The sequence below is a fragment of the Scyliorhinus canicula genome, chromosome 11, assembly GCF_902713615.1.
Source record: "Scyliorhinus canicula chromosome 11, sScyCan1.1, whole genome shotgun sequence".
Classification (NCBI taxonomy): domain Eukaryota; kingdom Metazoa; phylum Chordata; class Chondrichthyes; order Carcharhiniformes; family Scyliorhinidae; genus Scyliorhinus; species Scyliorhinus canicula.
The window spans coordinates 103504282-103518317 of record NC_052156.1 but is presented as its reverse complement, the minus strand read 5'-3'; the positions used below and the strand labels follow the sequence as shown (position 1 = coordinate 103518317).

Genomic DNA, 14036 nt, shown 5'->3' with positions numbered 1-14036 from the left:
GACAACCAATGTATGAATAAATATATAATATATATATATATATATATATATTTTTTTCCTTTTATTTCATCTTTTCTTCTGTTGTTTTCAATGTATGTTCATGATTACCTTTGTTTTGTATAACATAAAAAATCCTTAATAAAAACATTCATTAAAAAAGTAGGTTTTCCCTCACCATTTGTCACCGACCCAGCCTTGCAGTTATGTCCTGCCCCTATAGATATAGCTTAATGTGCCTCTTAACTTTGTTAGCTGTAAACCTACATGTACAATTCTCCATTCCTTTATCAAAGTAATTTATACGTACAATGAAGTGCTGATGCCTCAGGAAAAATACTAGGAAACAACACATGCTATATCCTGTCTAGCAGGAAATGTTCCTTTATCTCTACCCTGTTCCCAACCAATTGCTGACACATATCACAACATCATAGCCAATTATGTCCACTCACATTTTTACTGATAATCTTTGCACCAAACCTTATTAAATGCCTTCATGAACTATTGAGCCATTTATCTCATGACAGTTCTTGAACTTTATCGGTAACATGGTGCACAGTGGTGAGCACTGCTGTCTCTCAACGCCACGGACCCGGGTTCAATTCCGGCCTTGGGTCGTTGCTCACGTGGAGTTTGTACGTTCTCCCAGTGTCGGCATGGGCTTCCTCCGGGTGCTGCGGTTTCCTCCCACAGTCCAAAGTTGTGCAGGCTAGGTGGATTGGACGTACTGGACTTGGTGTCCAGGGGTTGGGTGGAGTTGGGGTGGGCTGGATGATGTGCTCTTTCGGTGGGTTGGTGCAGGCTTGGTGGGCTGGATGGCCTCCTTCTGCACTGTTATGATTCTATGATGTCGCGAAGCAGAAAGTTACTGGCTGGATTAGCACAGTGAGCTAAACAGCTGGCTTGTAATGCAGAACAAGGCGCAGGAATGTGGCGACTCGGGACTTTTCACAGTAACTTCACTGAAGTCTACTTGTGACAATAAGCGATTATATTATTATTATTACTGCAACACGAGGGGCTGGAAAATAAAAGCACTCCTTATAATCTGTAGTTAAATGCAAATAATTCTAAGCCAATTCAAATGCATGGAATTATTGGAATTCAAGTGGGTAGCAACATCAATTTTTCTTCATTCATTTACCTTCTATTACCATCAAGATTAAGGACCAATGCACTTGTATCAAATCACCAAAGTGGCCTCAGCATTCAGTGCAGTTAGTGTATGCAATACAGGATAAAGCCCATACGGACGCAGAACATGACTTTGCTGGATTATGGACAGCCATCCCTACTTTAGGCCTCACCCGCAAGTGTTTTTTAAAAAAGCACTAAACGAAAATCACTTTCACACGAAAAGGGTGGTTTATGCACTTGAACTGCAAATTTTACTTTAAAAACCTATTGGCTGCCTTAGGGGCTGGTTTAGCACCGGGCTAAAACGCTGGCTTTGAAAGCAGACCAAGGCAGGCCAGCAGCACGGTTCAATTCCCATACCAGCCTCCCTGAACAGGCGCCGGAATGTGGCGACTAGGGGCTTTTCACAGTAACTTCATTTGAAGTCTACTTGTGACAATAAGCGATTTTCATTTAATTCATTTTCATTGAATCTAACTGGCCCAAAGGCCCTCTTAAGAACTCTTACCAACTTAAGGGCTCCTCTTATTTATTAACTTCAGGACGTTTACCATTGTGTTACCGTCCCTGCGAGAACTGACAACTTAGAAAAAGATTGATTTCAAGGAATTGCATGACAAAGATTTCAAGTTTTAAGACTTTGACCGTAACAAAAAAACTAAAAGGCTGGTCATTACTTAGTAGATAGCTAATACTGGAAACTACAGAAAAAATAACCCTCATTAATATCTTAATGCAACCAATAACCCACGCTGCATATACATTTTACAGCATGCTTTCTACATAACTGGAGTCTTAAGCGTCCAAACGAATTCACATCTCCCTGTTTCATTAAGTTGTTACATCCGACAAATGTTGAAGATCGTATCAGAATTATTGAACAGACTTTCAGTAGTAAGCCTCACTCCAGTAATGTCTTCTCTTGGCCTCACTATGGAAAATCTTCCAGTGTCCTCAAATTGCTGCAATTTTCCTCTCTTTGAGTAGTGGATAATTTTCCCAGGCTGGTAGCTAACAGACAAAACAGCCTTGTCCCTCTGCAGATCACAATGGATGCTTTTTCCTTGGTTCTCCCTCACTCTCTGTTCCTGTTCACAGACCCCAAGACAAAGTTTGCAATAATAGAACATCCGTTTCTGCCTGTACTCTCAGGTGTTACACCTGACAACCACATTTCAGTAGCAGAGGACCTGGACCCCCCAGTCCTTATGGTAACAAAAGAAATAGATCACATGTACTCCATTTTACTTCAAATTAAAGAGACAGTCCAGAACATAATCATTCTATAAAACCTTGCACTCTAACATGTCACCTCCCCCCCCCACCCACCCCCACAAACCATTTTCAGGCTCAACCTGTCACACCCAATATCGTGTGACAATGAGGATTTAAAGTTCAGTAGATGAGAGTTCTTGTATTTCCAACTTTCTTCCCAACAAGAGTTAATTTCACTGCTGGTGGTTTCACTTTCCACTAATCATTGCAGTAAATCTCCTTTGTCATTTTGGGTAGAATTTACAGCTTTTCCACGTACTGAGTTGGTTTGGCGTAATTAACTTTGTCAAGAACAATATCATTGATTTTGGACACTCCAACTGGATTCAGCAACTTATTTTGTCCTTCTTTAATTAAAATAAAAGTTAATTTGGAGTACCAGATTACTTTTTTTCCCAATTAAGGAGCAATTTAGCGTGGCCAATCCATCTACCCTGCACATCTTTCTGGGTTGTGGGGGTGAGACCCACGTAGACACGGGAGAATGTGCAAAGTCCACATGGACAGTGACACAGGGCCAGGATTGCACCGTGAGGCAGCAATGCTAACCACTGCACCACCGTGCCATCCTGTTCTTCTTCAGTTTTATACATTACACAGCCATCAGGCTTTTGACCTTTTAACTCAGCCTTGGAACTATTCAATTCAGGATTTAACTTTTGATTTCCATTCTCTTTCATGGCTAGGGGTTTTCTAATGTCCATGCCAGTAAAGGCAATCTCAATCAACTATACAACTGCTCCTGTTGTCTTCCTCCTGGTTAGAATGCTGAATTATTTTTATCTTCAAGGTCATACGCATGAATTACATTTTCAGTGTTCTTTTCCAGCAGACGCAAGTTTAACACTGCCTCCTCCTTTGTAAGCAGTTCATTCTTTCACTGAGTAAAATCCTCCTTAGTTGCTTGAAAAGCCAAGGTTATGTCAAAGTTGAGATAAAAAAATCTTGGAAATTCTTTTTAGTCAGTTTACAAATTCTTTTGAATTCTAAGCGCAGACTTTCTCCAATTCTTCTCTCACAAGAGCAAATGCTTTGTCATTTTAAAGTTTTAATTTATGTTCAAGAACACAAATCCTTTGTCATAGCTCCATGGTATAAGTGTTAGATTTAGTGAAGTTGTTTGATTTTGTAGCAGTGCCTTTTTTCATTTCATCATCAACTTTGAGATCTGCTGCTGTTATGTTTTGAAACCTCTCATTTAGAATCTGTCCGAAGCTTCTGACTCTTTGAACACATCCTTTGTTGAAACATTGATTTTCACAGTTGGTTTACAGAGATTCATGGATTTCTTTTTTAAAATATTTTTATTCTCCTTCTTTTTCACATTTTTTCCCAAATTTACATCCATCAACAATAAATAATCAGTAATGAATATAATGTCAATCCTCATATCAACATCATCAATCCCATCCTCCCACCAACGCCCAAACAACTGCCTGCATGTTAACATAAACAAGTAACAAAAAGGAATCAGGAATCACCCATAGTCCCCATTAATACACAGAATCACTTCCCCCCACTAATGTTCGTGTAACCCAATTGATGAAAGTGCATAATGAATAGCGTCCATGAATTGTAGAATCCCTCCATCCTTCCCCTCGGTTCAAACTTAACCTTCTCAAGAGTCAAGAATTCCAACAGGTCTCCCCGCCATGCCAGGACACAGGGTTCAGAGGTTGCTCTCCAGCCCAATAATCCACCTTTGGGCAATCAATGAGGCGAAGGTTACAACATCTGCCTCCACACTCGTTTCCAACCCCGGCTGGCCCGACACCCCGAATATGGCCCCCCAAGGGTCCGGCTTCACGTGCACCACTTTAGAGATTACCCAAAAAACCTCCTTCCAGTAATCCTCCAGCTTTGGACAGGACCAAAATATATGAACGTGATTTACGCACCCCCGCATCCCCCCCAACATTCGCACACATCTTCTACCCCCTGAAAGAGCAGGCTCATCCTCGCCCTTGTGAGGTGTGTTCTATATACCATCTTCAGCTGTATCAGCCCTAACCTCGCGCACGAGGTGGAGGTATTCACTCTTTGGAGCACCTCACACCAGAGCCCCTCCTCCATACCCTCTCCGAACTCTTCCTCCCACTTTGCTTTGATCCCCTCCAGTGGTGCCTTCTCTTCCAAAATAGCCCCATAAACCACCAACACTACCCCCTTCTCCAGTCCCCCTGTCGTCAGCACCTATTCCAGCAATGTGGAGGCCGGCTCCACCGGGAAGCTCTGCTTCTCCTTCCTGGCAAAATCTCGAACCTGCATGTATCTGAAGATTTCCCCCTGCTCCTGCCCATACTTCGCTCCCAGCTCCTTCAATCCTGCAAACCGACCCCCAAGAAACAAAACTTTTAGTGTCTTAATCCCCTTCTCCCATTTCCGAAAATTTCCATCCCACTTCCGTGGCTCAAATCTGTGGTTCCCCCGAATCGGGATTTCCCTTGACCCTGCCCCCAACCCGAAGTGTGGCGAAACTGCCTCCAAATTCTCAGTGAAGCTATTATTACCGGACTCCCTGAGTATTTCCCTGGGGCCATCGGGAGCGACACTGTTGCTAGCGTCTTCAATCCCAACCTCCGACACAAACTCTCCTCCATTCTGACCCACTGAGAATCAACCCTCCTGACCCAGCTCTGCACCTTCTCCACATTCGCCGCCCAGTAATAATACATCAGGTTCGGAAGACCCAAATCCCCTGCCTGCCTTCCCCTCTGTAGCAGCACCTTTCTAAATCTGGCCACCTTCCCTCCCCATATGAATGAGGTAATCATTCCTTCAATCTCCCTAAAAAATGCCTTTGGCAGGAAAATCAGCAGGCATTGGAAAATAAACAGAAATCGCAGCAACACGTTCATTTTAACCGCCTGTACTCGACCCGCCGGTGAGAGGGAGACCATCCCACCGTGCCAGATCGGCTTTCACCCTCCCCACCAAACTAGAAATGTTGCATCTACAGAGCACCCCCCCCCCCCCCCCCCCCACTCACGAGCAACCTGCACCCCCAGGTATCTAAAGTGTCCCTGCCCTACGGAATGTCAGCCCTCCCCCCACCCCTGGCTAAGACACCACAAAATACACACTCTTGCCTAGATTTAATTTGTACCCCGAGAAAGACCCAAACATCCGAAGCAGCTCCAATATTCCCTCTATTGACACACTCGGTTCCGACACGTATAACAAATCATTGGCATACAAGGACACCCTATGCTCTATCCCTCCCCCGCACTATCCCGTTCCATACCCCCGAACCTTCTTAATGCGATGGTCAACGGCTCAATCGCAAGTGCAAATAGCAGGGGGTCATAGAACATCCCTGCCTAGTCCCATGGTGGAGAGAAAGTATCTTGAGCTGATGTTATTTGTGTGGACACTCGCCCATGGCTCCTTATAGTAGCTTTACCCAGTCCATAAATCTTGGTCCAATCCCAAACTGCTCCAAAACTACCATCAAGTACCCCCATTCTACCCGGTCAAAGGCTTTCTTAGCGTCCAATGCCACGACCACCTCTGTTTCTTTCCCCTCTGCCGGTGCCATAACCAGATTCAATACCCTCCTAACGTTCGAAAAGAGCTGCCTCCCTCTCACAAACCCCGTCTGATCTTTACCTATCACCTTCGGGAGGTACTCCTCCAGCCTACCTGCCAGTACCTTCGCCAATACTTTTGCGTCCACATTCAGAATCGATATGGGCCTATATGACCCACACTCCGTCAGATCCTTATTTTTTTTAAGCAACAGGGAAATGAGCTGCCTGCCCCAATGTTTGTGGTAACACCCCCTTCCCTATCGCCTCCTCAAACATCCCCATCATCAGGGATGCCAGCTTATCCTTGAATTTTTTATAATATTCCACCGGAAACCCATTCGGTCCTGCCACTTTCCCGACTGCATCCTCCCAATTGCATCTTTTATCTCCTGCTCCACTATCACTCCTTCTAATGTAGCCCTGTACCCCTCCCCTAACCTTGGGTACTCCAGCCCATCTAGAAATTCCTGCATCTTTCGGTCTGCCCCAGGTGGCTCTAAACTCTGCAACCTCTCATAGAATTCCTTAACGACCTTGTTAATCTGATCCGGAGCCTCCACCAACTTCCCTGCCCTGTCCCGCACCGGAACAATTTACCCTGCCGCCCCCTCCCTCCGAAACTGACCCACTAACATATGCCTTCTCTCCATGCTCGTAAACTACAAACCTTGCTCACCTCAGTTGGCGCAACGCCTTCCTGATAGTCAGTCAAAGCCCGCCTGTAGTTCCTTCCTCTTTTCTGACTTCACCGAGTCCCCATCTTCTGCATAACTCCTATCTACCTCCAGCATCTCAACTGTTACCCTCTGCCGCTCCAACCTCTCCTCTTTGTCCATCCTGGCCTTAAATGAGATCATCTCACCCCTCACCACTGCCTTTAGAGCCTCCCAGACAACTGCCTTTGACACCTTATCCGTACAGTTGAAACCTACATATTCCTCAATTACTTTTTCAATTTTGTCACATAATGCTCGGTCCCCCAACAGTCCCATATCTAATTTCCACCCTGCCTCTGTACTACCTCCTTCTCCAGTCCCATATCCACGCAATGCGGAGCATGATCTGATACTGCAATTTCCGAGTACTCCGACCCCTTAACCCCAGCCAGCAAAGCCTTCTCCACCATGGAAAAGTCGATCCGCGAGTATACCTTATGGACTGCTGAGAAAGAAAAAAAGAGTACTCCCGCTCCCTCGGTTGCAGAAACCTCCAAAGGTCCACCCCTCCCATTTCCACCATTAGCCCAGCCTACACCTTTGCCCCCCCGATGGGACCAGCGAGCACGGCCGTGACCTGTCCAACCTTGGCTCCTGCACCAAGTTCCAGTCCCCCCCACTATCAGTTCTTGTGTGCCCAAGTCGGGGGTGGCCCCAAACACCTTCTTCACGAATCCCACATCGTCCCACTCGGGACCATATATACTTACCAGTGCCACTAACCTCCCCTCCAGCGCCCCGGTCACAATCACATATCTACCCCCTGATCTGCAACCACATTCTCCATCTGGAACCGTCCTCTTTTGCTGACCATTACCGCTACCCCTTGGGCCTTTCCGTGAAATCTAGAGTGAAACACCTGACTAACCCAGTCCTTTTTAAGTCTCACCTTGTCCTTCACCCTCAAGTGAGCCTCCTGCAGAATTGCTACATCGGCTTGCAAACTTTTAAGATGCGCAAGCACCCTTGCTTGCCTAACCCCTTCACGTTCCACATGAGTATCCTAACTGGGGGTCTCTCTCTCTCTCTCTCGCTCTCTTCCCCCCCTCCCCCCGCCCCTCCCTCCACCCTTCTTACCCACCATAATCATACCACCGGGCCCTGCCCCATGAGCCTGACCCGCCCTTATCCATTATTAACATCGAACCCCTCCCCCCCCCCCCCCCCCCCCCCCCTCCCAGAATCCACCCCTGCATTTCCTCTCGAAAAAATGTTGAGATTCCTGGATTTCTGTGCCTCATTTGATTTATTTTGTACATTTTAAATTTCAATAGTTTCACTAGATCTGTCTGACATCACTGGATATTATCTCCAGCAAGGAGAAGTCTTGTAGAAGTCAACACTATTAATGGCCTACTTCGCCAATACTCGCACAATTACAATACCAGAATAATCAAACCAGATTTTACATCACTTAATCACTCTATTGCGTAAAGATAATCTACATTAATTCCCATAATCAATACATTCTGAAAAAGATCATCTTCTAAAGGCCCTTCACCCTCAAGTGACTCTCCTGCAGCATTGCCAAATCGGCCTTTGCCTACCACCAGTGATTGAGCTCACTCCATTTCTCGAAGTGTAATAAGTTGGTTTCCTACTTTACCAGAGATAAATGTGCAGACTTCAACCTTGAACACTAAATTTTTACAATTCTTTACGTTCTAGTTTTTTTTCCCAATGGTAAATACATTCAAAACTATTGGTTTGTCATAAGTGCCATCTACTGGTACAACAATTCCTACAGTCACATGTCACACCCTAGAAATACTACACCGTTGGCTTTTTTCTTTCCAATGTTCTTCTTTAACATCTATCTTCATGAAAAAATAACATGTTGGTTCCCTTGAATCATACTCATCCTCCAAACTGTATTTTTCATTACTCTGAAGAGTATCTGTCTTTTCATTCATGTTATTTTTCTCACTGTACCTCATACATAGAACATAACAACGCAGTACAGGCCCTTCATGGATGATAAGGGAATAGTGTAGATGGGCTTTAGAGTGGTTTCACAGGTCGGCACAACATCATATTCTGTTAATTGTCAGACCGCTTCACTCTCTGGTTGGGCTTTCCAACTATGATCTGCTACTACTCAGTTGCTGTTGAGACAATTCATAGTCATCAGCCATTACAGCAACTCTCATCTTAGAAATATTATACCCTTCTAGGTGAGACCCTATTCCTACGGGGACATTAAATTTTTTTAGAATCTTGCTCAATACTTATTGTTCTATTCCATCAATCAAATATAATTTCCTTTTCTCAAATAAATTCCACAAAACTCTGATTCTGTTTCTTCCCTCAACTTTTTCTTCCATCTTCTTCTAAACTTTTTCCCCTCAAAATCGTGAGAACAGCATTCTTTATTGCATCATAATCACCAAATTGCATATCTCAAAATGAGTACACTTGAAATGAAATGAAAATCGCTTATTGTCACGAGTAGGCTTCAATGAAGTTACTGTGAAAAGCCCCTAGTCGCCACATTCCGGCACCTGTTCGGGGAGGCTGTTACGGGAATGGCTTCTAATGGTTTCCCCACGAACACACTTTGCAACAAAATTGTCCAACTTTCCTGCAGCCATTGGAGCTTTGTGGCAATTTTCTCGAACAATACAAAATATATTTCAACTGCCTCACTGAATTTTGACAGCAGAGAAATAGTCTTCCTCAAGTTGCAGGTGTTGAGCCAATACTTAAACAATGTTTGCCTTCTTTGCATCTTTTAACTCTATTCCCCATTTATCAGCTAATGCTTTCAAGATTACATACATTGCAGCAAAGGTTAACCATGAAATCTTATTTGTATAAACTGTAACAAAATATAAGCTACTTATTTCCTGCCTCTGGATTCGGATCTTGCCCCCATGTGAACCTTTAACCTTTAGAACTTTCAGCAAGATATTTGAATTCCTAGTGACTTGACAAAGTCAGGTTTTAAAACAGAAGTTAAATCATTGTCAAATTTGCCTTCCACCCCCTGTTCACATAATCAAAGCTTTTCTCTGTCCAGCTCAAATTTCTTGATTTTCTCTCTTGGTAACTATATTTTTCTTCACTATGAAATTCTAATTCTGCATTTCCCTTTCCTTTTTCCTCTTTCCTCTCTTTGAATGGGAGCTTTATCATCTCACTCTTTTTCTCAGATTCAAGTCATTTAATTGGTAATTGAAGTCTAGCTAACTGAACATGCATGCACTCTCTTTTCTTCCTTCAGGTTCAGCTGTTGAGCCAATACTTCAACAATATTTGCCTTCTTTGCATCTTTTAACTCTATTCCCCATTTATCCGCAATTGCTTTCAAAATAAGTTTTTTAACTGTTGCAAGGCATTTACGGACAGGTCCTTCTTTTTGAGATTTGCTTCAGCAATAAAGTAGCTATGTTAACCTTTCACTGATTACTATAAAGGTTAACCGTAAAATCTTATTTGTATAAAATCTAACAAATTCTAAGGTACTCATTTCCTGCCTCTGGATTCGGATCTTGTCCCCGTGTGAACCTTAAACTTTTAGAGCTTTTAGCAAGATATCTGAATTCCTCGTGACTTGACAAAATCAAGTTTTAAGATTTGTATTTCAACACGTTAAAAGCAGCTTTGACTAAACACGACTGAGTTAGCAACTAATACTCTCGGCGACATAGTTTACCAGAATGCTTTCCACAGAATTGCTGTCCTTTCAGGAAACTCTAAAGTCGCTTCCAGGTTCTAACAATTTCACATCTCCCCGTTTTGTTGAGTTATAACACTCAGTGACTGTCGAAGGCCCCACTAGCTTAGGCCCTGGGAAAGGCCTGAACCGATTTTCAGCAGTAAGGCCCACTCCAATAATTTATTTTCCTGCCTTGCCAGAGAGTGTCCTTAAATCACTGCACGCTCGTCCTCTTCTATTTTTTAATATAAATTTAGAGTACCTAATTCATTTTTTCCATTTAAGGGGAAATTTAGCGTGGCCAATCCACCTACCTTGCACAACTTTGGGTTGTGGGGGCAAAACCCACGCAAATACAGGGAGAATATGCAAATTCCACACGGACAGTGACCCAGAGCCGGGATCGAACCTAGGACCGCGCCGACGTGAGGCAGAAATGCTAACCACTGCGCCACCGTGCTGCCCTTGTTCGTCCTCTTCAACCAATGGACAAGCTTTACCCAGTATCCTATCTGGCAACTAACAGAGAAAGCAGCTTGTCCCTCTGCAACGGCTACTACTCCTCATCAGCTTTCTCTCTTTATTCCTGTTCGAAGTGTTTGAAACAGAAAGTCTGCAATAATAAGAAAATTTGCTTTTGCCTTGGTTTTCAGCTGTTAAATCGGACATCTGCATTTTAATAGCACAGGACCTGATCCTGATGGTATTATCAAGCAGAACTTAGAAGATCACATGACTCTGTTCATTTTAACTTGAAGAGACAGTCCAAAACAACTTTATATGGCTCTGACTTGTAACATTTAAGAATTTAAGAGTTAGGGCAGCACGGTGGCCTAGTGGTTAGCACAACCGCCTCACGGCGCTGAGGTCCCAGGTTCGAATCCCGGCCCTGGGTCACTGTCCGTGTGGAGTTTGCACAATCTCCCCGTGTCTGCGTGGGTTTCGCCCCCACAACCCAAAAATGTGCAGAGTAGGTGGATTGGCCACGCTAAATTGCCCCTTAATTGGAAAAAATAATTGGGTAATCTAAATTTAAAAAAAAAAAGAATTTAAGAGTTAATTCATAATTGAAGAATTCCTAACAACTTACTTTTGTAGGCCACAAATGAGTCCGATCCGAGTTAGAAAAAAGAAAACTTGGATTATTGCAAGCAATTATATTTACAATATATATCAGATCCCAGCCTGATCTGTCGGTTCCATGCCTGCCCGCTGGATCTGGCGGTAGAACCGAACGTCGAACGATGCTTCCGACGGGAACGTCGTGGTGGATGCACTGTCTGAGGCTGTTGCACTGCTTGCTCCTCGGAGACATCCGACACCTGGATTTCCACATCAGAATCATGTATCTACAACCTCTCTCATTTCGGCATCATGACCCGCTTGAGGTAATGCTTGAGCTTCTTCGGGCATTGGATTTGGTTTGACTGCAACTTTTCTCTCCTGTGGAATTTTGCGTAAAACTGGTCGCCTGGACTGCATGTGATTGAGGGGCTTTTTCATGAAACGACCTTGAGCGTGATAATATACCGGCCCTGTCTGGCAGGTAATTGTCCTGGAGATCCACTGGGCGCTACCTGCAAAGTTCTGAACATAGACTGCATAACCTGGTACAAATAGTCTGGCTGTTTTTTTTAATCGGACAGGGCAACACCCTTGCAGCTCCTGGCTGTGACGTATTTTCCAGCCTATATCAGGAAAACCAGACTAAAATGGATTTGAAGCCTCCAGCGCATTAGCAATTCAGACAACACCAACCTAGTTGCAGCATGTGGAATGGTCCTTGGGCAGAACGAAAACCTGGCCAGTCTCGTGTCCATCGACCCCGACGTATGCTTTTTTAGTCACCTTTTGAACGTTTGTACCGACCTTTCTGCCAGTTTGAAGCCGGGTGATAGGGGCCGAACAGATTAGCCCTACCCTGTTAGCTTTCAGGAAGCTCGAGAACTCCTCACTTGCAAAAGACGTTCCATTGACAGTACCCAACACCTCTGGGATATGGTGTGTATTGAAGGACAAGCACAATTTTTCAATGGTTACTTTAGAGGTGGTCACCGACATTCTATGAACTTAGAGTGGGAATCGGTCTTATGACCAGAAGGTCGGCACCGTCCCCGTATCGATCTTCACAACGGTTGGCCACGCTAGCAGACGAGCCGCGCAGCTTTACCTGTGGAAACACCCACAGAATAGGGATAGTCAGCACGGATTTGTAAGGGGTAGGTCTTGCCTCACAAGTCTTATTGAATTCTTGAAGGTGGTGACCAAGTACGTGGATGAAGGTAAAGAAGTGGATGTAGTGGACATGAATTTTAGTAAGGCATTTGATAAGGTTCCCCATGGTAGGCTTATGCAGAAAGTAAGGAGGCATGGGATAGTGGGAAAAGTTGGATAACGAACTGGCTAACCGACAGAAGTCAGAGAGTGGTGGTGGATGGCAAATATTCAGCTTGGAGCCCAGTTACCAGTGGCGTACCGCAGGGATCAGTTCTGGGTCCTCTGCTGTTTGTGATTTTCATTAATGACTTGGATGAGGGAGTTGAAGGGTGGGTCAGTAAATTTGCAGACGATATGAAGATTGGTGGAGCTGTGGATAATGAGGAGGGCTGTTGTCGGCTGCAAAGAGACGTAGATAGGATGCAGAGCTGGGCTGAGAAGTGGCAGATGGAGTTTAACCCTGAAAAAGTGTGAGGTTGTCCATTTTGGAAGGACAAATATGAATGCGGAATAAAGGGTTAACCGTAGGGTTCATGGCAATGTGGAGGAGCAGAGAGATCTTGGGGTCTATGTTCATAGATCTTTGAAAGTTGCCACTCAAGTAGATAGAGCTGTGAAGAAGGCCTATGGTGTGCTAGCGTTCATTAGCAGAGGGATTGAATTTAAGAGCTGTGAGGTGATGATGCAGCTGTACAAAACCTTGGTAAGGCCACATTTGGAGTACTGTGTGCAGTTCTGGTCGCCTCATTTTAGGAAGGATGTGGAAACTTTGGAAAAGGTGCAAAGGAGATTTACCAGGATGTTGCCTGGAATGGAGAGTAGGTCTTCTGAGGAAAGGTAGCGGGTGCTAGGCCTTTTCTCATTAGAACGGAGAAGGATGAGGGGCGACTTGATAGAGGTTTATAAGATGATCAGGGGAATAGATAGAGTAGACAGTCAGAGACTTTTCCCCTGCGTGGAACAGTCCATTACAAGGGGACATAAATTTAAGGTGAATGGTGGAAGATATAGGGGGGATGTCAGAGGTAGGTTCTTTACCCAGAGAATAGTGGGGGCATGGAATGCACTGCCTGTGGAAGTAGTTGAGTCGGAAACATTAGGAACATTCAAGCGGCTATTGGATAGGTACATGGATTACGGTAGAATGATGGGGTGTCAATTAATTTGTTCTTAATCTAGGACAAACATTCGGCACAAGGGCCTGTTCGGTGCTGTATTTTTCTATGTTCTATGGGGTAAGAGCATCAAGCCTTAAAAAGGGCTGGCAAAGTCGGCATGTATTAATAATCTGTATTAGTGTCACAAGTAGGCTTACATTAATGCTGCAATTAAGTTACTGTGAAAATCCCCCAGTCGCCACAGTACGGCGCTTGTTCGGTTACACCGAGGGAGAATTCAGAACGTCCAATTCACCTAACAAGCACGTCTTTCGGGACTTGTGGAAGGAAACCGGAGCACCCCAAGGGAACCCACGCAGACACGGGAAGAGCGTGCAAACTCCAC

General features: G+C 44.4%; 1 protein-coding gene across 5 annotated transcripts in view; it reads right to left on the bottom strand.

The window, feature by feature from the left end:
- The window catches only part of fgd6 (FYVE, RhoGEF and PH domain containing 6), a 243997-nt gene that overhangs the window by 52768 nt on the left and 177193 nt on the right, over positions 1 to 14036 (bottom strand). Inside the window, exon 16 of one of the 5 annotated variants that reach the window (XM_038810928.1) lies at positions 11490 to 11893. The exons of 3 other annotated variants lie outside the window; for them this stretch is intronic. In XM_038810928.1, the coding sequence (XP_038666856.1) occupies positions 11816 to 11893 (78 nt within the window). In that variant the 3' untranslated portion in view covers positions 11490 to 11815. One more of the 5 variants, XM_038810927.1, reaches the window with a different exon arrangement.